General features: G+C 42.0%; 1 protein-coding gene across 1 annotated transcript in view; it reads right to left on the minus strand.

The window, feature by feature from the left end:
* GRIN2A (glutamate ionotropic receptor NMDA type subunit 2A) overlaps nucleotides 1-22364 on the minus strand; it is a 161911-nt gene that overhangs the window by 43931 nt on the left and 95616 nt on the right. The window contains exon 8 of the mRNA XM_028499144.1: nucleotides 19098-19258. Coding sequence (XP_028354945.1) covers nucleotides 19098-19258 — 161 coding nt within the window. The remainder of the gene's footprint in view (nucleotides 1-19097; nucleotides 19259-22364) is intronic.

A 22364-nucleotide genomic window follows, 5' to 3' on the forward strand; every position in this document is an offset into this window, starting at 1 on the left:
GGGGACACGGGTTCGAGCCTTGGTCTGGGAAGATCCTACATGCCGCGGAGCAAATAATCCCACGTGCCACAACTACTGAGCCTGCGTTCTAGAGCCCGTGAGCCACAACTACAGAAGCCCGAGTGCCACAACTACTGAAGCCCATGCACCTAGAGCCCATGCTCCCAAGAGAAGCCACCGCAATGAGAAGTCCGCGCACGGCCGTACCCAGCCCACCTCTCTGCCTCTGCTCCCTACAGAAGGGCGAGCATTTCTCCAAACATTTGTGACAAATGAAATGACATCTTGGCTCCCCAGTGCAAGGGCTGGAACAGAACCGGAGTCTGAAAATTCATGCTGTGCTGTGCTGGCTGTGTGATGTGCCCACCCCCCGCCAGGCATCACGGAGGCCATGTGGGTGCTGTCACCCCCTCCCTGTCACCCGCAGCCCTCAAGGAAAGCAAATGATAAAAAATGACAGTAATTCAGAATGAGAGGGGGAAATAAGACCTCCTCTCTGCATATCTGCAAAGAAGCAAAGTAAGGAGGACTGTCATGTGTGCTCCATGCCACTTTAACCCAGCAGTTTCCTGCCAGATTTTTTGACAGCTTTGAAGAGCTGCTACAGCTTTCTGGAGTGTGTAGATCTGACCCTGTTACTTCCGTTGGTCTCTCCTGTACTTACACGATGGCCTGAATGTTCACTCCTGGCCCCAAGACTGTTTACCGGCAAAGCTGATTCTCCCTACAAAAGGGGACACCATGGCCCCCAGTCAAGGCATGGCCCCTTTGGGGAAAGGGACTTGTATTGTCAAGTGGCTTGACGTTTCCTAATCAAAAGTTTCCGGTTTTAGCTCATCATCTCCTTATGCATGTTTTCAGATGCTCTCTGGGGGTCTCAGCACATTTAAAGGCTAATTATATAGTTAAAGTTAATTATTCATTCATTAACATTCAAGAAGTCTTTAACTAGACATTGACTTGTTCTGATGAATTAATGAAACCAGAGTGTGTGTGTGTGTGTGTGTGTTATGTGTGTATGTTTTGGAGGTCTAGTCTAAAGCATTACTGAGAATTAAGAATCTCTTTGGGGACTTACCTGGTGGCACAGTAGTTAAGAATCTGCCTGCCATTGCAGGGGACACGGGTTCGAGCCTTGGTCTGGGAAGATCCTACATGCCGCGGAGCAAATAATCCCACGTGCCACAACTACTGAGCCTGCGTTCTAGAGCCCGTGAGCCACAACTACAGAAGCCCGAGTGCCACAACTACTGAAGCCCATGCACCTAGAGCCCATGCTCCCAAGAGAAGCCACCGCAATGAGAAGTCCGCGCACCACAACGAAGAGTAGCCCCCACTCACCGCAACTAGAGAAAGCCCACACGCAGCACAGCCAAAAACAAATTAATTAATTAATTAATTAATTTTTTAAAAAAGGAATCTCTTTGATGAGAACTGAGTGTATTTTTTTAGGGCACATCAAAGCCTTGCTAGGAAAAGGAGCATGTCAGCCAGTAATTCAGGCCAGTCAGCATGTTTGGGCAACTGTGGAACAGTGGATGGGGTTCAGGTCCACCTCTGCCAGCTCTATGAATGAGACCCAGTCATGGGACCTCTTCGAGCTTCGGTTTTCTCATCTGTAAGATGGGGGAATAATAGCTCATTCACAGGGCTGGATATTGGATGGATGGAAACGGGAGTGAAGGTGTTTTGGAAATTGCACACCCTGGTGCAAATTCAGGACTTTGCTGGGGCAGTGATGATGTCATTGTGCAGAGAAGCGATGGTGTAGATCATCATCAAGCACCCAGACACAGGGCTATTGGTGGGTGAAGGGCATTCATGGGCCAAGAAGTGGTACCCCTGAGGACACCTTTGAATGTGCCTGCTTGGGCAGGAGACACTCAATACATACAGAGATTGTACCTGACATCAGCACGGGATGGTCTAAGACAGGCTTCAGGAAAATGGCCTAGAATCACATTATGACTCTGAGTTTGTGAATACAAACTTTAAAGTCAAATTTATACCAACACTGATGCATTTTCACTAAGGAAGCATTTTTCAGAGTAAAGTCTGTTACATTAATTTAATTCCTAGATCAATGTCTCACACAGCATAGTTGAATTGTTTCCAATTTTTTTGGAAGCTGCTTTCACTGGGATCAATCCTTTTGTGTTGAAATTTTATAAGGATTTGATTCATTGATCAGCATCTGGACCATAATAAATTTTACTAATTTATATCTTCTGCCATTTTGAGTTTTCTTTTGTGGGTATGGTTGTCACCAAGTCCAACTCTTCTGGGTCAAAATTGTTCAGAGAGGCAAAATCGGCCAAGAAGATTCAAGTCGTCTATGGCTTTGTAGTCAATAAAAAATTTCACTCTGTGTGTTTTTGCTGTTGTCAGTTTAATTTGTGTTGCTTAATTCTTCCAGTAACATTCACTGTGAATTGGGTAAAAATTAGATGGATGGTGAATATTTATTCTTTAACTAAGAAAAATCTGTGCAGTATCGTAAGACCGAGAGAGAGAGAGGCAGAGAAGGAGGGAGGAAACGAGGGAGGGAAAAATACAGATGGAAGCAGGCCCCAAGGAAAATGGGAAGACAGTGAGAGAGAAAGAGAGAAAGGAAAGAACAGGAAAGAGAGAGTGAGGGAAATAGAGAAGGAGAAAGAGGTTAAGACAGAGAGGGAGAGAATGAAGAGAGGGAGATGGGCTTACAGGGAGAGACTAAGAGACAAGAGGGAGGGAGAGGGAGGCAGAGAGATGGAGAAAGAGAGAGAGGGAAGAAGGAAGGAAAGAAGGAGGGAGGGAAGGAGGGAAGGACGGAGGGAAGGAGGGAAGGAAGGAAAGGAAACAAGGGCAAACACAATACAAACATACAGTTTGCCTACTGACTAACAACCACAAAAATAGGAAAAGGTTAAAATGATACAGAAAATCCCCTCTTCGTTACTGTTGAATTTAACAAACTAACCTTGTCCAAGTTGTTGATAGATCATGTAATGCAATCTTTTAATTTTTCAGAAGAGAAAACCGAAGGCTGGAGGTCTCAGTCCCAGGTGTTCCGCAGAGTCAGTGCTTCCAGACCTGTCTACCACCTGCCAAAGCAATGCATCCTCGAGGCACTGCTGCAGGGCTTCCCAAATCTGAGCGCATGTCCTCAGGTGGGATGTGGGGTCAGAGGAGCACTACTGTGGGGTTTTGGGTAAGTCTGTGCACATATCTAAGCCTTGATTTCCCCATCTGACCAGAAGGAAAACAATCTCCCCCATGTGGTTGCACTCTGGTTGAAGGAAGTAACAGCAATAAATTTGCCTGGTGAATTATAAAGCACTATGCAAATGCTATTCTTTCTTCATGTTACCACTCATGTTCTGCCATAGGAAAAGTATTGATTCCTGCTGACATGTAAATCTTTTATAGAGTTTCTTAGTAGATTGGGTCAGAGTAAACATTCTACTGCAGTTATTCCACGGTGCACAGCATATTATCAAAAATGCTCATGTTATAGAGAATGTTGTCTTTGTTCAGACTTTTCCTGAATGTTTACTATGTGCCAGACACTGCTCTTTGCCTGCAAATCTCATTTAATCCTTACAAGAGTTCTAAGTGCAAGCTCCTAAGTTATATTTCCTAAGTGAAGGAATCATACTTACCATCATTTTATAAACAAAAAAAACAAGATCTAAGAAGTTAATTAACTTGTCTAAGGTCCCACAGCTGAATGTTAGCAGAGGGAATTCGAATCCAGGATGCTGGCTTTTAGGCATCACAACACACTCCTGGTAGTGACAGTGATCCTGCTAAACTTGCCACACGCTAGGACTGAAAGACAGGGACTCTCAAAGTCCAGAAAATATATGAAAGTGGGAGACTGGGAAAAGAATCAATATTTAATGAAACCCTATTATGTGTCTGATACAGTGCCGGCTACTTTCCCTAAGTCAATTCATTTGATTCTCAAAGGAATCCGGGAGACAGGATTTGAAAGATGTGGGAAACAGTCTCAGAGAGGTTATTTAATTTGCCAAAGGTCACACGGTCGGTAACTATCAGAGTCAGAATATGAAGCTAGGTATTTCTCAATCCAAAGTTGATGCTATGCACCATGGGGTCACTCAGAAAATAAGTCAATTAATCAATCAATCAATCAGTTGAATAAGACTAACCTCTTCTAGAAGGTATAAATACTCTGACCCAGAAATTCTACTTCTTGAGATCATTCCTAGAGAATTACTTGCAGAAGTCCACAGAGGACTCATCATGGAGTTTTAACGTGCCCATATTACTAAGAGCTCCCTGGAAGGAAACAGTCTAATAAACTGTGATGTATGCAAACCATGGAATTCTTTCCAGCCGTCAAAGAGAACGAAGGCAAAAGACACCTAAAGATACGGAAGGCGCTTCAAAACACATTATTAATTGAAAACCAAACTGTGCCTTACTGCACAGAGTTTGATAGCATGAATTCATAAAAGTGCTAACAAAAGATCAAGATGAAAAAAAAATTAATTACATGGGACTGAGTGGACTGATGAGGACGATTATAATTTTTGTGGCTTTCTGTTTGAATAAAAAAAAAAATCCCACAGGGACTCAGAGGCAAAAAATATACAAATCAATTTTCACTGCAAAGTAAAGGAGTTGTTACAGTGGAGGATTACTGGATTGAATGTCAATATTATGACACAGTATGAGTGTGTTTCGTGTTTTGCAATCACTGTTGCTTTTGTTGTGGTCATCCATTTACAATGCTTGGTGTCAGTTTATTTATCTCTTGTAAAAATAAAATACAGTGTGTGTGAAAAAAAAAAAAAGGAATCTGCCTGCCAACGCAGGGGACACAGGTTCAAGCCCTGGTCTGGGAAGATCCCACGTGCCGCGGAGCAACTAAGCCCGTGTGCCACAACTACTGCAAATCTGCACACCTAGAGCCCGTGCTCTGCAACAAGAGAAGCCACCACAGTGAGAAGCCCGCGCACCACAATGAAGAGTAGCCTCCGCTCGCTGCAACTAGAGAAAGCCCATGTGCAGCAACGAAGACCCAACGTAGCCAAAAAAAAAAAAATCATAGAGCTAGCTTAAAATTTTTTTTCTCCTTCAATTCTCCACAATTACATTAATTTCGTTTCTGATTTTTATAATTTTATTCTGCTTACTTTGTGGTTATATCCTCTTCTTATTTTTTCCTAAGGTAGATGCTTGCATTATTGTTTATCCATCTATTTTTTTACCAGTGTATTTGGTTGATGGCATAAATTTCACGGTAGGCACTGCTTTTGCTACATCTCACAATTTAGCTCAAAATAAATTTAATTTCTCTTGAAAAAACCCCCACATTATTAATTGGAAACCAAACTGTGCCTTACTGCACAGAGTTTGATAGCATCCCACAGAACAAAATTTCATAATTATGTGTGAACATATAAAGATATGCAAATAGGGGCTTCCCTGGTGGCGCAGTGGTTGCGCGTCCGCCTGCCGATGCAGGGGAACCGGGTTCGCGCCCCGGTCTGGGAGGATCCCACATGCCGCGGAGCGGCTGGGCCCGTGAGCCATGGCCGCTGGGCCTGCGCTCCGGAGCCTGTGCTCCGCAACGGGAGAGGCCGCAGCAGAGGGAGGCCCGCATACCACAAAAAAAAAAAAAAAAGATATGCAAATGCATCTAACAAAGGTCTAGGAGAAACGGCACGTATATCAGACAGATAACAGTGCTTACCTGGTGGGGATGGGGGTGATTTGGGATTGGGATGTGGTCAAATGGATGCTTATTTATCTGCATTTTTTGCAATGAGAATATATTTTTTAATGAGAAGCAATGCAGCATAGTGGTTAAGGGCATAAATGCTACAGCCAGTTCAAATCCCAGCTCTGAAGCTTACGAGCACTTGCCTGGCAAGGGACTCAACCTCTGCATGACAGCGCAGGGGGGCCAAATGTGCCGTCCTAAATTGTGTCTCTCTGGCATGAAGACCAAGTTAGGCTGATTATTTTTAAGAAACGAAGACGCAGGAAGCCTTTCTTTTTACCTCCTCCTTACCTGCCTAAAGAACTTAGATAAAGGGTCTGTTCTCAGAATAGAGCTACCACCAGAGATGTCTGCAAAGAATACAGGCTAAGTGTGTTGGGGGAAACCAGGCAGGGCCTGGAGATCAGACTCCTCTCTGTGTCCCATTGTCTCTGCTGGCCCAGCAAACGTTTATTTACCAAGCATTTGCTCTTCCGTCTCCATGTGAACAGCCTTCCTCCCCTTTGAAGTCCCAAACTCCCACCCCCAACATCCTCTTTTGTCTTTAGCTGAAGACGGTATTACGGTATTCAAGGTCAGGCTCGGGCCATTTTGGTAAGTTACCCAGTTCTCCTGGGTCTCTCCCATGTATATATGTCATTAAAGTTTTGTTTGACTTTCTCCTGTTAATCTATCTCCTGTCAATTTAATTCTTCAACCAGCCAGGATAAAGCTAGAAGAGTCGAGTAAAATTTCTCCCCCACCCCCGACAACAGTTTCTCTGTGTACACAGTGGAAATGGTGGATGTACCAACCCTCACAGGGCGGTTGTGAAGATTAAATGAAGAATTATAGGTAAAGTGCTTATAAGAGCGTCTGGCACAGAGCAAGGACAACTAAGCAACTGAGATTAGGAAGCAGGGATGGACACTAGCTAGCATAATAATCGCATTGCCCAATGGTGGCGGTCTACACCCAAGAGCCCATACTGCATTCATGTGCACTGGGCATTGGGGTGCATTACAAGGTCACTCCCCACAGCGCATACATGGGTGGAGCGCTGGGCAGTGAGGCCTCCCCCACAGACCCCGGAGGAGAGCCTTCTGCGGCAATGCTCACGTCGGACACCTGTCAGAGGAGGTCACACTGGTGCCTAAGGGAGTGTGTTGGGTTGAACAGTGTCCTCCCAAAATTCACATCCACCAGAACCTGGGAGTGTAATCTTATTTGGAAATTGGGTCTTTCCAGATGTAATTAGTGAAGGATCTCAAGACAAAGTCATCCTGGATTTAGGTGGGTCCTAAATCTGATGACTTAGAAGAAGAATCCATTATAAGAAGAGGAGGGAATTCCCTGGTGGTGCAGTGGTTAAGAATCCGCCTGCCAATGCAGGGGACGTGGGTTTGAGCCCTGGTCCGGGAATATCCCACATGCTGCGGAGGCACTAAGCCGGTGCGCCACAACTACTGAGCCTGTGAGCCACAAATACTGAGCCCACACGCCACAACTACTGAGCCCACACGCCACAATTACTGAAGCCTGCGCGCCTAGAGCCCGTGCTCTGCAACAAGAGAAGCCACCGCAGTGAGAAGCCTGCACACTGCAACGAAGAGTAGCCCCCGCTCGCCGCAACTAGAGAAAGCCTGCGTGCAGCAACAAAGACCCAATGCAGCCAAAAATAAATAAATAAATTAGAAAAAAGAGGAGACACACAAGGAACAAGGTCATATAGAGACAGAGGCAGAGATCTGAACGATGCTGCCACAAGCCAAGAGGCCCCAGAAGCGGGAAGAGACAGGAAAATTCTCCCCAGAGCCTTCGGAGGGAGCGTGGCCCTGCCAATACCTTGCTTTTAGACTTCTGGACTCCAGAACTAGGGGAGAATACATTTCTCTTGTTTTAAACCCCCAAGTTTGTAGTTATTTGTTATGGCAGCCACAGGGAACTACCACAATGGGAACCTGAGGCATGGTACCCGAATTCCTATTGCTCTTCCACCTGCATTTCTCTCAATGGAATGAGGCTGGACTTGCTAAGGCAGAGGCTGCTGTCTAGGCCCCAAGCACTCACCACGGGGTATGGACAGCACCTCCCAACCTGTGCTAAGGTCTCCCATGGCCTGAGCTAGCCCGGCACCAGGAAAACTCACTCCTCCCCCTGCTGCTAGAGCAAGAGAACACACAGGGCTGATGCTTTAACACCGAGACCATTTTAGCACCTGGGTCAGTGGGAGCTTGTTTACAGTTTTCAAAGTGGAGAGAAAGGAAGCACACTACTGAGATTTTCCAAATCTGAGCCACTGATGCACAGGAGCGCCAACTTCCCTGGTTCTACCTCCCCACCCCCCCACCCCCAGCCTCATACGCCTCATAACAAAGGTGTCCAACACTTCCCAGAATCCTTCACTTGTCAGGACAAGCAGACAGTTAGATGTCATGAGTAGAAAGAGATGATGGGCTGAGTCTGAATGCCAGCTCTGCCAATCACGTAACCTTTGAAAAAGTTGCTTCTGCTCCTTGAGCCTCAGTTTCACCTTCTGCAAAATGGAGAGAACACCTATTTGGCAGAGTTGAATCAGGATGAAATGAGATGACATATATGAAGTCTCCAGTGCATCTGAATCAATAAGCAGAGGTGATTCCTAAGGAGACAAGGAGAAGGAATCTGCCAGGAAGCTCCTGCTTGTTCAGTCTCCCCAGGAAGAATTTCCTAACCATGTGTATCCACATACAAGGAATACAGCCTTTTTTTGGTTGGTTTTCCTCTGTGAGTTCATTTTTTTTCTCCATTTCAATGAAAGAAGAAATATTGACTGTTTTAAAAGCAGTATCAAGACTTTCAAAGGAAAAAGAGACATTTTAAATTATGAACAAAATTAGTTCTTGGTTTTGTATAATACTGCATAATTAGAAACAGGCTAATTGTGCACTGTTACGGGAATGTTCATATTTAGTATTTTAAGTTGTGACTCAAAGCATAGGCTCTGGAGCAAGTGTGACCACAGAAGAGCTATTTTAATCTCTCTGTGCCTATTTCTTCGATTGTAAATGAAAATCATGATAATCACTATCTCATAGGGTTGTTATGAGGTTTAAATAAGATACTGCAGGCAAAGCATTCAGAACAGTACCTGGCACATTGGTAAGCTCCCAGTAAATGGTATCTGTCAGTTTGAAATACCTCTCTTAGTTCCCAAAACAATTCAGGCAGGTTATTCAAACTGCAGTAGAAGAAGGTTTAAACATATGGATAAAGCAATTTGAGTGAACTGAATTCTGAGATGGAATAGCAGGTAAGGGCTTAGGGAAAGTCTGAAAGCAGATATTCAGGCCATAAGCTCTCCGCAGTTGCTAACAGAAGATAATAAATTAAGCTCCGAATTATGTAGAAACCCAAGCAAAAAGAACACTACGAGTAGTTACAGGACTTGCGTTGTCCACAAGATAAAAGAACCTTACAGTGAAGAAAAACAATGCTGTTTATGGTACAGAAGTCTGAGAAATGAGGTAGGATGACATTGTGAACAAATTGGTACAATAATGGTATCAGCAAGGTTTCTGAAATAACTATTTATTGGAGGGCCCTCCAATGCCAGACAAGGTATGATGAAAATGCATAGCAGTAAAAGTTATTAATTAATCTTCCTCTAGCTCAGTGAAATATCCCCTAGTCATGAAATGTGATAATTGTCCAACAAAAGCGTACAGATTTAACTGAGAAAAGTCTGCTCTTCCACCTGCATTTCTCTCAATGGAATGAGGCTGGACTTGCTAAGGCAGAGGCTGCTGTCTAGGCCCCAAGCACTCACCACGGGGTATGGACAGCACCTCCCAACCTGTGCTAAGGTCTCCCATGGCCTGAGCTAGCCCGGCACCAGGAAAACTCACTCCTCCCCCTGCTGCTAGAGCAAGAGAACACACAGGGCTGATGCTTTAACACCGAGACCATTTTAGCACCTGGGTCAGTGGGAGCTTGTTTACAGTTTTCAAAGTGGAGAGAAAGGAAGCACACTACTGAGATTTTCCAAATCTGAGCCACTGATGCACAGGAGCGCCAACTTCCCTGGTTCTACCTCCCCACCCCCCCACCCCCAGCCTCATACGCCTCATAACAAAGGTGTCCAACACTTCCCAGAATCCTTCACTTGTCAGGACAAGCAGACAGTTAGATGTCATGAGTAGAAAGAGATGATGGGCTGAGTCTGAATGCCAGCTCTGCCAATCACGTAACCTTTGAAAAAGTTGCTTCTGCTCCTTGAGCCTCAGTTTCACCTTCTGCAAAATGGAGAGAACACCTATTTGGCAGAGTTGAATCAGGATGAAATGAGATGACATATATGAAGTCTCCAGTGCATCTGAATCAATAAGCAGAGGTGATTCCTAAGGAGACAAGGAGAAGGAATCTGCCAGGAAGCTCCTGCTTGTTCAGTCTCCCCAGGAAGAATTTCCTAACCATGTGTATCCACATACAAGGAATACAGCCTTTTTTTGGTTGGTTTTCCTCTGTGAGTTCATTTTTTTTCTCCATTTCAATGAAAGAAGAAATATTGACTGTTTTAAAAGCAGTATCAAGACTTTCAAAGGAAAAAGAGACATTTTAAATTATGAACAAAATTAGTTCTTGGTTTTGTATAATACTGCATAATTAGAAACAGGCTAATTGTGCACTGTTACGGGAATGTTCATATTTAGTATTTTAAGTTGTGACTCAAAGCATAGGCTCTGGAGCAAGTGTGACCACAGAAGAGCTATTTTAATCTCTCTGTGCCTATTTCTTCGATTGTAAATGAAAATCATGATAATCACTATCTCATAGGGTTGTTATGAGGTTTAAATAAGATACTGCAGGCAAAGCATTCAGAACAGTACCTGGCACATTGGTAAGCTCCCAGTAAATGGTATCTGTCAGTTTGAAATACCTCTCTTAGTTCCCAAAACAATTCAGGCAGGTTATTCAAACTGCAGTAGAAGAAGGTTTAAACATATGGATAAAGCAATTTGAGTGAACTGAATTCTGAGATGGAATAGCAGGTAAGGGCTTAGGGAAAGTCTGAAAGCAGATATTCAGGCCATAAGCTCTCCGCAGTTGCTAACAGAAGATAATAAATTAAGCTCCGAATTATGTAGAAACCCAAGCAAAAAGAACACTACGAGTAGTTACAGGACTTGCGTTGTCCACAAGATAAAAGAACCTTACAGTGAAGAAAAACAATGCTGTTTACGGTACAGAAGTCTGAGAAATGAGGTAGGATGACATTGTGAACAAATTGGTACAATAATGGTATCAGCAAGGTTTCTGAAATACCTATTTATTGGAGGGCCCTCCAATGCCAGACAAGGTATGATGAAAATGCATAGCAGTAAAAGTTATTAATTAATCTTCCTCTAGCTCAGTGAAATATCCCCTAGTCATGAAATGTGATAATTGTCCAACAAAAGCGTACAGATTTAACTGAGAAAAGTCAAATAGATTTACATGAACACCGATTCAATGTGCGTAAACTATGAACATATGTACAAATACCCAAAGGAAATGCAGGAAGAACTGAAGAATTATGTTCAGAGGAAACTTTTTTTCTTCTTATTATAAGTAATACTTTTGTTGCAGAAAATGTGTTAAGTATAAAAGGGGTAGAAAGAAGCCCACAACCCTCATCATCTAGCAATATCTCTGATAACCTTTGATGTATTTCATTTCAGTCTCCTTTCTTCTTTTCTTTCTTTCCTTCTCCTTCCATCTTTACAGAATTGGGAATCCCATTTTATTCAACTTTTCCCCCATTTTTTTCTATTTTTAATACTTTATGGGTGGCCTTGAACATCCATTAATATAGTTTTAATGGAGTTTCACAAGAGATAATTTCAAGTACAAAAAAGATGTCTCTGCTTCCTTGAGTTTTTATTAAGGGTAAAATTCCTACCTCTCTGATGTGGTAGCAATTATTTCTGAGCTTTACTTGCAGCGTGGGGGTGGATCTCAGAAACCAGGTCACTGTAGATCCAATGTTCTCTGGAGACGACGCTATTCCAGTTAAGAGAACAGCTCACCGAACCTTGAGGTCTATGCCTGTTATCGAACTCAGCATCTGGAAATGAACCCTCCGAGTGGGATTCTGCTTGACTGACAAAATATAGCTCATAAATCGTGCTCAGATGGCACCCTTGAAAGAATTTGCTCTGCATGACAACTCAACATCAATGAGCATCCTTATGCCTTCCTGGTCTACCTTGACAAGTTCAACATCCCTGGACCAGTTTCCTTTGAGGATGGAAAGAAGGATGCTATGATCTTATCAACTCCCAGATTGTCAATTGATAATTATGTATTATATAATACATGTATATTATATACAATATTAAATATATATATACATATATATAAAATTTGCCTCCACAAAGAATCTCTATGGCATGCAGATTACTTCAAGCTGAAAATAATCAAGGCACAAAAGACTCAAGAAGAAACTCTGACCTTCCTCCTAACTGCCTGAAAGAATTAGATTGAGGCTCTGTTCCCAGAGTAGAGCTATCAGCAGAGAATATGGTGGGCTCAGTGTGGTGAGGAAAACTCTAGGCAGGGCCCAGAGATCAGAGTGTACTACATTGTCTCTGCCTGGTCCAACAAGTGTTTATTTACCAAGCATTTGCTCCTCCATCTCCATATGAATTGCCTTCCTCCCCTCTGAAGTCCCAAACCACTACCCTCAACATCCTCTTTTGTCTTTAGCTGAAGATGGTATTTAAAGTGAGGGTTTGGACATTTTGGAGAGTGACTCAGGTCTCTCTCATGTATACACGTTATTAAACTTCTGTTTGATTTTCTCTTGTTAATATGCCTCACGTAGGTTTAATTCTCAGACCAGCCATAAGAATCTAGAAGGGTAGAGGAACATTTCTTCCTCCCCAATAATATAATATGTAACTTCAGTCTCCAATTCTCCCTTGAGCTCTGACCTCATATATCCAGCTGCCTCCCTGGCATTGCCAAGTTGGGAAGAAAGCCTAACTCCTACAGTCAATAATTCTACAATGTAACTTCTTAGTTAAATAGCGTGTTGGGTAATTAGTTAATCTTGTAGAGCCTTAGGTTCTTCATCTCTTAAAGTACCCAGCCCATAGGAGTAATAGTACCCAGCTCAAAGGAGTAAAGTACCCAGCTCATAGGAGTAAAGTATCCAGATCATAGGAGTAATAGTACACAGCTCAGAGGAATAATAATACTCAGGTCATAGGAGTAATAGTACTCAGGTCAGAGGAGTGATAGTACTCAGCTCTTAGAAGTGTTCTGAGGATTAAATGAGATTATGCATGTGAAGCGCTTGGAGCTGCATCTCACAGATTGTTAGGTTTCAATCAATGCAGAGATGAAATATGATGATGTTGTCCCAAAGGCACTGCCGACTTAACTCATCCAAACCTAAATTTGTGTTCCTCCACGCCTCTGCTCATTCTGATCCCTTCCTCTTCTTGGTCCTGTCCACTCCTCACAGAACACCATCTCTCAATAGTCAATGAATTAACCTCTCAAAACAGGGATTCCTCACCCCTACAGGCTTGGAGAAGCTGTGTCTTAGAACAGGGGTTCAGTGCTCACCTCTTCTATAAAGACAGTTCTGACACTCGCAAATAGATGTGACCACCCTCATCCTTTTATTTTTACAGACACATTATACAGTTTGGGGCTTGCAGAAAAATGCCTATTGGCAAAAGGCAACCCTCCTTTCCAATTCTTCTCCCAAACTACTCAATGTAAGTGAAGGCAAAAGATGCCCGTCTGTTTCCCAACATTGTTGGGCTGGAAATGAAATCAGACAGGGGACTGGGGGGCCTGAAGGCCGAAAATTAAAGCTTCTAAGGGAAACTGGGACTTTTTCATAAATTTATGTACACATAATTGGACATGAAAACCAGTTAAAATAAAAAACATAAACCATCCCACTATGTCTTCAAATATTAGCCTCTTCAGAGTCGTAGGAATGTTGATTGTTTAATTTAAATCTGGCATAAGCGCTATGCTTGCAGTTTTGCCTACTTGCCAAAACTGCTTGGAGAACGTCAGCTTCTGATGACTGAGCATTTATAAACCTAAATCTGTCTCCACTCATTTCAGCTTCAGTTCCCTCTTCTAAAGCAGATGGTCCCCAAATCTGATTCGCGTGCATCAGAATCACCTGAAGAGCTTCTTAAAGCATGCAGACTCCCAGGCCCCTGCCCCAGAGATTCTGGTTCTGTTGGCTCAGTGGGGCTCAGGAATCCACATCTTTATTAGCACCCCTACTGATTCAGACTCAGACTACGCTCTGCGAAACGCTGGTGTAGAAACCTGGGGTCATGAAATGCTCGTCCACCTTTGGTTCGGGAGAACCCCACATGTCAGAACAGAACTTGTTCCTGGAAAACCTTACCTATCAATGTTTGTACAACAAACATTCGGTGCAAATCCTATTTTCTCACTGATCTGCTTGATATTTTCTGGGATACTTTCTCTCCATTTATTATACATTTCAACAAACAATGATGCTTAACAACTTAGTTTCAAATGACACTTAACAACTCAGTTTCAAGTTTCTCTGTCCCTATGCTCTTAGGTGATTCTGCATCCCGAAGATAAGCTACATGTTTATATTGGCTGGCTTACTCTTTATATGTGTAATGTATTTACTGAATTCTTTTAGAATAGTAGTTCTCAAATTTTAGCTTGTATCAGAATCACCTGGAGCAGCAGCATCCTTGTTAAAATGCAAATTCACAGGCTCCATCATTAAAGAGAAGGTCTTGTGTTGGGTCCAGAAATTTGCGTTTTTACAAGTAACCATTTGATTCAGGTAGAGTTGGTCCATTGGCCAGGCTTGGAGACACCCAGATTTGGAGAATTATTCTAAATCCTTTCTGCAAAAATGACAGCTGTTTATAATTGTGGTTTGTCTGGATTTTGTATTTTGGAAAGTTCTAAATAAGTGTTCAAGTGTTGACACAAGTAAAAGAATCTCAGAATTATTTCAGAGATTGGAGAATCCAGCCCTTTCACTTTTTAGATAGGGAAACTGAGGTTCAGAGAGGTGACATGACTTGTCTAAGGCCACAGCTAGCCCAGACTCAAACCAAGCTGGGACCCTCATTCAACCACAATGCAAAATCCCTCTTGTGTCCCAGACTCTTCCAGGAAGTTACAACCCATAAAGAAGCTTCCCCATTTCGCTGACCCTCGTGTGTACGAACATATAATCACTAAGCCACAGATATCACTGAGACTCGCGGGTGGAGGGGCAGGACCCAGGGGCTGAGCTACATGCTCTGGGATTTTTAAGCCAAGCCTCACTGAATTTAAGGGTATTGGGGGTAGGAATATCCTGAAATTCAACAATTCAGAAACACATAGGGTACCTCCCTCTACCTTCCAGAGGGATAGAAACTTCTAGAGATGCTGTACATGGTGAAGGGAGGGAATAACTATTTTTTAAAGCTGGAGTTCATTATTATTATTACATGAGAAGTTTGTTTTATTATTCCTTAAACCCTCATGATATTTACTCTTGTAAAATTATTTCATAATACATTTCATATTTTAAAGTAATGTATTTCATAAGGAAAAATTTTAAAAGCAAATGAGGTGGGAGAGGGAAAAGGCAACTACGTGTGGTGTAGTAGACACTTGAAAGACAGAAGTCTCGGGATGATGAGCAGATACGATCAACACAAAGAGTTGTCAGTTCGGTGGTGGCAGTTCTTAAATTTTGGTTCTCATAATCATTTGAGGAGCTGTATTCATCTCTCATACTCTACACCAAGAAAAATTCCGAATATTAAAGAAAGACAGAAGTCTCGGGATGATGAGCAGATACGATCAACACAAAGAGTTGTCAGTTCGGTGGTGGCAGTTCTTAAATTTTGGTTCTCATAATCATTTGAGGAGCTGTATTCATCTCTCATACTTTACAGCAAGAAAAATTCCGAATATTAAAAATATTCGGAATATTTTTGGTGTAGAAAATATATTTTTGGTGTAGAAAATATATTTTTGGTGTAGAAAATATATTTTTCTACACCAAAGTAGAAAACAGGAGAAAATTATTTCGTAACCTGAGTGAAAAGGATTTTTGAATTACGACTCAAACTCCAGAAGCCATAAAAAAGATTGATAGGTGTGACTACAAAAAACATAGATCTCCGTGGAAAAAAATACCTACAAGCTCAAAAGACAAACTAACAGCAGCAAAAAAACTGGGACAAACATTTGTAATCACATCACAAATAAAGGGCTCATTTCTCTAATAGATAAATTAATAAGAAAAACCATCAAATCAACAGAAAAAAATAAGGCACACTTTCAAAAAAGAAATTGCAGAAGGCTTTTCATTACATTTGGTAAAAATCTACTGATAACAAGATGGTGCATATTAAAAAATATTTTGTCACGTGTTTTACCTATTATCTTAGCAAAATTTTAGAAGACTGAGGATACACAATCTTTGTTGGCAAAGATTTTGGGGAGATACGTACCCTCATTCATTGATGGTAAAGGTGAATTTCCTTGGGAGGGAAATTTGTCAATGTCTGTGAAAATTACTACTACGTGTAGTCTTTGACCAGCAGTCCAAGAAATTTATTTGACATTGGATGTGACACATAGGTAAGGATATTCACTGCAGTATTGTTTGTAACAACAAAAGATGATATCCCAAATATCCATTAGTCGGAGACTGACTACATACCGTATGATACACTCACACGATGAAAGACTAAATCTTTAAAAAATAACTCTGTAGCTGTTTATGCTTTGATAGAGAAAGATCTGGAAGGACACACAGGAAAGTAGTAAATGTGGCTACTATGGACGGTACTAGGCAAATAAGGAACAGTGTGGAAGGAAGGCTCTTCACTGTTTATCTTTTTATATACTACTTTTTGATTTTTGAATCATGTAAATGTACTATCTATTCAAAATTTAATTTAAACAACTTAAATAATTCACTGAGGAACCTGTTAAACATGTAAGTGGTTTCCTCTGATATTAACTCCACTGAGACAGAATCTCCAGGAATGAGCAGAAATGTCCTCACCCCTAAGGGTGCATGTAGTTATTTCTTAAAAAGACAAGACTCACACCCCTTTAGCTCTAGTTTCTGAGTTTAAAGTAACAGTGTCATGCATCCCCCTCATGGGAGATTGAATATAGGGTAAACCCACCATCTGCCCAAGTTTGCTAAGATGGATGTTATAACTATTATATGGCTTCCCGAGAACAATTTGTACAATTTATGGCCAGGGATGGTTTCTATTTCTCGACTCCTTTTAGTCTGCATTATTTTAAAAAAGTGAAAAAGAAAGAAAACAACCCATTTTGTGCTCTGGGTGGCAGATGGATGAGGAGGGAAACAGCCAGCCTTCAACCATTTTTTCTAACCATCGTCATCACATTTATGCTCATGGTCTGTCCAAAGCAGCAGTATATATGTTGAAAAGACCACAGTGAAAACAAACAAAAACCCATACCCATGGCTAAGGTGCAAAGTCATCAAAAATTTGTCTTTTCTGGTATCTACTAAAATTGAACATACCACATTCTATAGCTCAGCAATTTCCACTCTTAGGTATATAACAGGAAAAATGTACTCCCTTGTACAACAAAAGACATGTAGGAGAAAGCCCTTAGGAGCTTTACTCATAATAGCCCCACATGGGACACTACCCTAACGTTCATCGAGATTAGAAAAGATGTGTGCATTGTGGTATATCCCCACAGTGAAATTCTACACAGCAATGAGAATGAAAGAACTGGAATGACACACAGTGACCTCACTAACAGAATGGTGAGTCAAATAAAGACAAACAAAAAAGAAAACATACGGTATGATTTTATTATATGTTAGAATAACAGGGCAAAAGAATCTACTGCTTTAGAAGTGAGGATGATCCACGAAGAGAGTAACTGGAAGAGGGGTGCGTTTGTGTGTGTGTGTGTGTGTGTGTGTGTGTGTGTGTGTGTGTGTGTGTATGTGGTGGGGGGTTGTAGGGATTAGTGACATGTTGTTAATTGACCTGGATGGTCAGATCAGTTTGGACAAAGTCATCCAGCAGTATACTTAATACTTGTACTTTTCTGCATTTTTTGTTATGCTTTTTAGTAAAAAGTTAAAAAGAGTCATTCCAAGCCAGAATGAGCAATGTGTGAATGAGTTTTAGATAAGAAACGGGTTCAGCTTCTAAATAAATGCTGTCCCAGCCCCTGTTGAGATACCAAAGAGATTCCAAAGAGACTGAAATGACAAAATGTCATTGGCCAAAGCTCCTGGAAATTATGTAGAGATCCGGGCTTGATGGTTTAGAGGGCCCCCCACTGCCCCACCAGACACAAAGAAGCAGCAAGGCCTTCGCAATGGGCCTGCAGAACAGCCCACAGGAAGAAGCTGTGCATTAATCGGCAAGGAGAATGCAATACCTCCCGTTTTACTTGCCAGGGATCCCTGACAATTGAGATGGTCCATGTAAGTAAATTTTCTGGATAAGCAAAACGTTCCTTAATAAACAGTCCTTTCATTTAAAACAGAATCTTTTTTAATGGAACCCTTTCAAAAACACATTTCACACTTCCCTGACTTTTCAAAAAGTCGAAGAGTCCATGGAATAGAATTTAACCTTTACACCAAATAACAACATTAGCAATTATGTCCTATCTCTGTGCCAGACACTGTCTGAAATGCTTTACAGCAAATTTTCTCTCTTAATCCTCAGAAAACTCCTATGAATTCAGTCCTATCATTATTCCCATTTTATGTATGAGGCTGAGAGCGATTGAAGAACTGTCCAAGGTCATAAAACAGGTCTTCTGTTTACAGCTTCAGTTATTTCGTGTCTGCTGTCCTCCACAATGCCAACAGGTAGACAGAAATGTTAGCTGTACCTTTAGAGAGACTGAGTTCTCAGCTTTTCTCTCCGTATTTCCTTTCTCCTTCCTCAATGTGACACTCGTAGTTTTCACAGAAAGCTACATGCCATAAACTCCTATCTAAAATCAGATAAAAACTTACAGTACTTTGTTTTCACCACTTATAAACTCCATCTCCTTAGATCTCCCTATTGGCTAAAATATCCCATTGAGTTGGACCAACTTCTTTATCAGTTTAAGAAACCCCTCTGGTTCTCTGCATTTCAAAGTGTCCTGGATTTGCTTTTTCTTAACACAACTCAGAAGGAAGCCTGTGATACTCATCAGATTGGCAAAAGCAGCCCTCAACTGGGGGCCTCCTTGACTTCCGGTTCGCCTCAGCTCTCGAGAACATACAACAGTGGGGGCAGACAAGCACAAAGGCAAGGCGTGCAGAGTCATTTTCTGTAAGGTGTGTGGATAGGCAGGCCTGCAGAGCAAAAGAAACCGTCATTCTTACCCTGTTTTCAAGCTGACCAAGGCGTCCTCTACTCCCTTCTGATTAAATTTGGTCATGTACTGATGCATGTAGGGGTAGTTGTTCCGAATGTTTCTCTCCGTACTGCCGTTGGGCACCGTGCCAAATCGAAAGGAAGGGGAATAGTCGTGAGGTCTCTGAAACTGAAGAGAGACAGACAGAGAAAGAAGGAGGAGGAGGAGGAAGAATCAGCCATCATTCTGTCTTGCCTCAGGAGTTACACATAGGCACGCGCTAGCACAGGACGGTAAAAACCCATTCATTTTTGTGCTTCCTTTCTACTTAATCACACCTTCCGCTGGTCTGGGAGCTCCAGGAAGTCAGAAACAGTGTCTGTCTTCTTGCTTACTGTTGCTCAGTGCCCAGCATAGGGGCTGGCTGCGTGTGCAATAGGTATCTGTTGGATGCAATTTTTCCTCTCCATTACAGAGACTAGCCTAGTCCTCGGCTCACGGGCAGTGCTCAGGAAATGCTGATTAAGCTGGAATTAATGTATGACTTCATTCATCTGCCTTATCATGAAATTTTCTGAGATCCTCACCAATCACTCCCTTCTCTGGACCCCATTTACAGTTTCTTTCACCTCACCCAGAAAATGACAAAGGGGAGCAGAATTTGCCACTCCCGAAACATGCCTCTGGCATACGGACTATCTGGGGGCTGGTTATTTTTTAACAAACAGCAGACACAGGAGAAACTCTGAAAACTGAGTAGACGTTAACTCTTTTGGAAGAGGCGAAATCTTCTATTTCTGAGGGTGTCTTCCTCTCTGTATCTGGAAGAGGATGACTAAATCTCTAAAACTCTTATCCATGGAGAAGGCAGCAACTTAAATCTGCGTCACTACCATACCCTTGCTTACTGTGCTCTTCCTGGTCTCCTCCCAGAACTGGCCTTTCCTTCTCGCCCCACCCCCATCACGCCTCCCGTTACCCTACATCTTTCTCTTGTCTTCAGCTGAAGATAGTACTTAAGTTGGTGGTTTGGGCTATTTCGGGGAGTTACTCAGTTTTCTTGGGTATCTCCCATATATACAGATGGTATACATGTTTTTCTCCTGTTAAATCTGCCATTTATTATGGAGGGTGGGGGTCTCCACCAAGAACCTGGAAGGTTAGAGGGACAATCATTCTTCTTCCAGTACAGAGACTCTATGTCATTCACTCCTCCTCCAGCCATCATTCATTCATTCGCTCATGCATGCATGCAATACTTATACTTATGCGGTCCTAACACATCCCAGTCATAATGGCAGGTTCCATGAACGTTTCTTGAGCTGAAGTCCATACTAACCATTAGCTTCCCGGTGATGCCCATGTCTCGTATGGCCTCTTGAGCCTCCATAAAGGCTCACTGTCCAGGCTCTACTGGGTTTCCCTGATTGGCTGCTGTTGTCTGTGAAGGGGGTCAGAACAGGCCTCCCCAGGATGTGCCACTTTGATCATGTGGTTATTTTTTCATTCTATTAATGTTGTGTACTTATTTTCATACGTTTAATCAGCCATGCATTCTTGGGATAAATCTCACTTGGTCATGGCATATTTTTCTTTTTATATGCTGCTGCTTGATTTGGTTTGCTGGTATTTTGGTGAGGATTTTTGCGTCAATATTTTAAAAAGATATTGGTCTATCATTTTTTTTCTTGTGATTCCTTTGTCTAGTTTGGTATCAAGGAAATTCTGGCCTCAGAGAATGAGCTAGGTAGTGTTCCTCCTCTATTTTTCTAAAGAGTTTGAGAAGGATTGGTGTTAATTCTCCTTTAAAACTGTTTGGTAAAATTCACCAGTGAAGCTATCTGGTCTTGAATTTTTCTATTCCTTTTTAAAAAAATTTTTATTGGCGTATAGTTGATTTACAAGGTTGTGTTAGTTTCTGGTGTACAGCAAGGTGATTCATATATATATATGGATATATATATAAAAGAATATATATATTCTTTTTCATATTCTTTTCCATGATAGTTTGTTACAAGATATTGAATATAATCCCCTGTGCTATACAGTAGGACTTGTTGGTTATCTATTTTATATATAGTAGTTTGTATCTGCTAATCCCAAACTCCTAATTTATCCCTCCCCCCAGATGTGCCACTTTGGCACATGATTTATTTTGAGCTGAAGGCAATTGAGACCCTGTGGGCTCAAGAGGAACTTTCCCTGCTCCGTTAAAGAATTTAAATTGGGGGCCTTGCCCATAATAAGAGTTATTACCAGAAATAACATTTTTATGACCTATGACAGGCAAACATTTAATTACTGAACGTCTGCTCTTCTCAACATCCTGTGGGCTCAAGAGGAACTTTCCCTGCTCCGTTAAAGAATTTAAATTGGGGGCCTTGCCCATAATAAGAGTTATTACCAGAAATAACATTTTTTGAACCTATGACAGGCAAACATTTAATTACTGAACGTCTGCTCTTCTCAACATCCTGTGGGCTCAAGAGGAACTTTCCCTGCTCCGTTAAAGAATTTAAATTGGGGGCCTTGCCCATAATAAGAGTTATTACCAGAAATAACATTTTATGACCTATGACAGGCAAACATTTAATTACTGAACGTCTGCTCTTCTCATCATCCTGTGAATTACCCTCCTCCCCTCTGGAGCCCCAGGCCCCTAGCCTATTCCTTAGCTCAGGATGGCACATCTACCTCATTTTACCTTTCTGTCTCTGAACCTCTCATATATGTGGGGTTCCCGTATGTATGAAATTAAGTTAGATTTTCTCCTGTTAATCTGCCTCATGTCAATTTAATTCTTAGACCAGGCAGAACTATCTAGAAGGGTAGAGAAAAGTTTCTTTGCTCCCCATCTGTTCACACCTTCAGTGTCTGGGGCAACCTAACCAGATTGGGAGTCCAGAGAACTAGGTCTGAGTCCCAGAAATACAGTTAAAATCTGGAGGCGGCACAAGGCAATGGTTACAAGTGTGAGCTCAGCCTCATAGGTTCCAAAGTCAGGTTCTATCCCTTACAGACCGTGGGGCCTTAGAGAAGCCACCTTACTTCCTGCTGCCTCCACTTATTTTCCATCTGCAGAGTGGGAAACACATGAGTACTTCCCTTGTGGGGTCAATGGGAAGATCTAAAACTACAACTTTTGTCAAGTAATTGGAATAGTGCCTGCAACAGAGTAAGCACTCAAAAATAAAACTACTCTTACTCGTCATTTCTGCCATCATCCTGGGCAAAAAAAGTAACCTGGGCCTCATTTTTCTATGAAATATGGAATTCTGGAACTAGAAAGTGATGA

This window comes from Physeter macrocephalus, chromosome 14 (assembly GCF_002837175.3).
Source record: "Physeter macrocephalus isolate SW-GA chromosome 14, ASM283717v5, whole genome shotgun sequence".
Lineage (NCBI taxonomy): Eukaryota > Metazoa > Chordata > Mammalia > Artiodactyla > Physeteridae > Physeter > Physeter macrocephalus.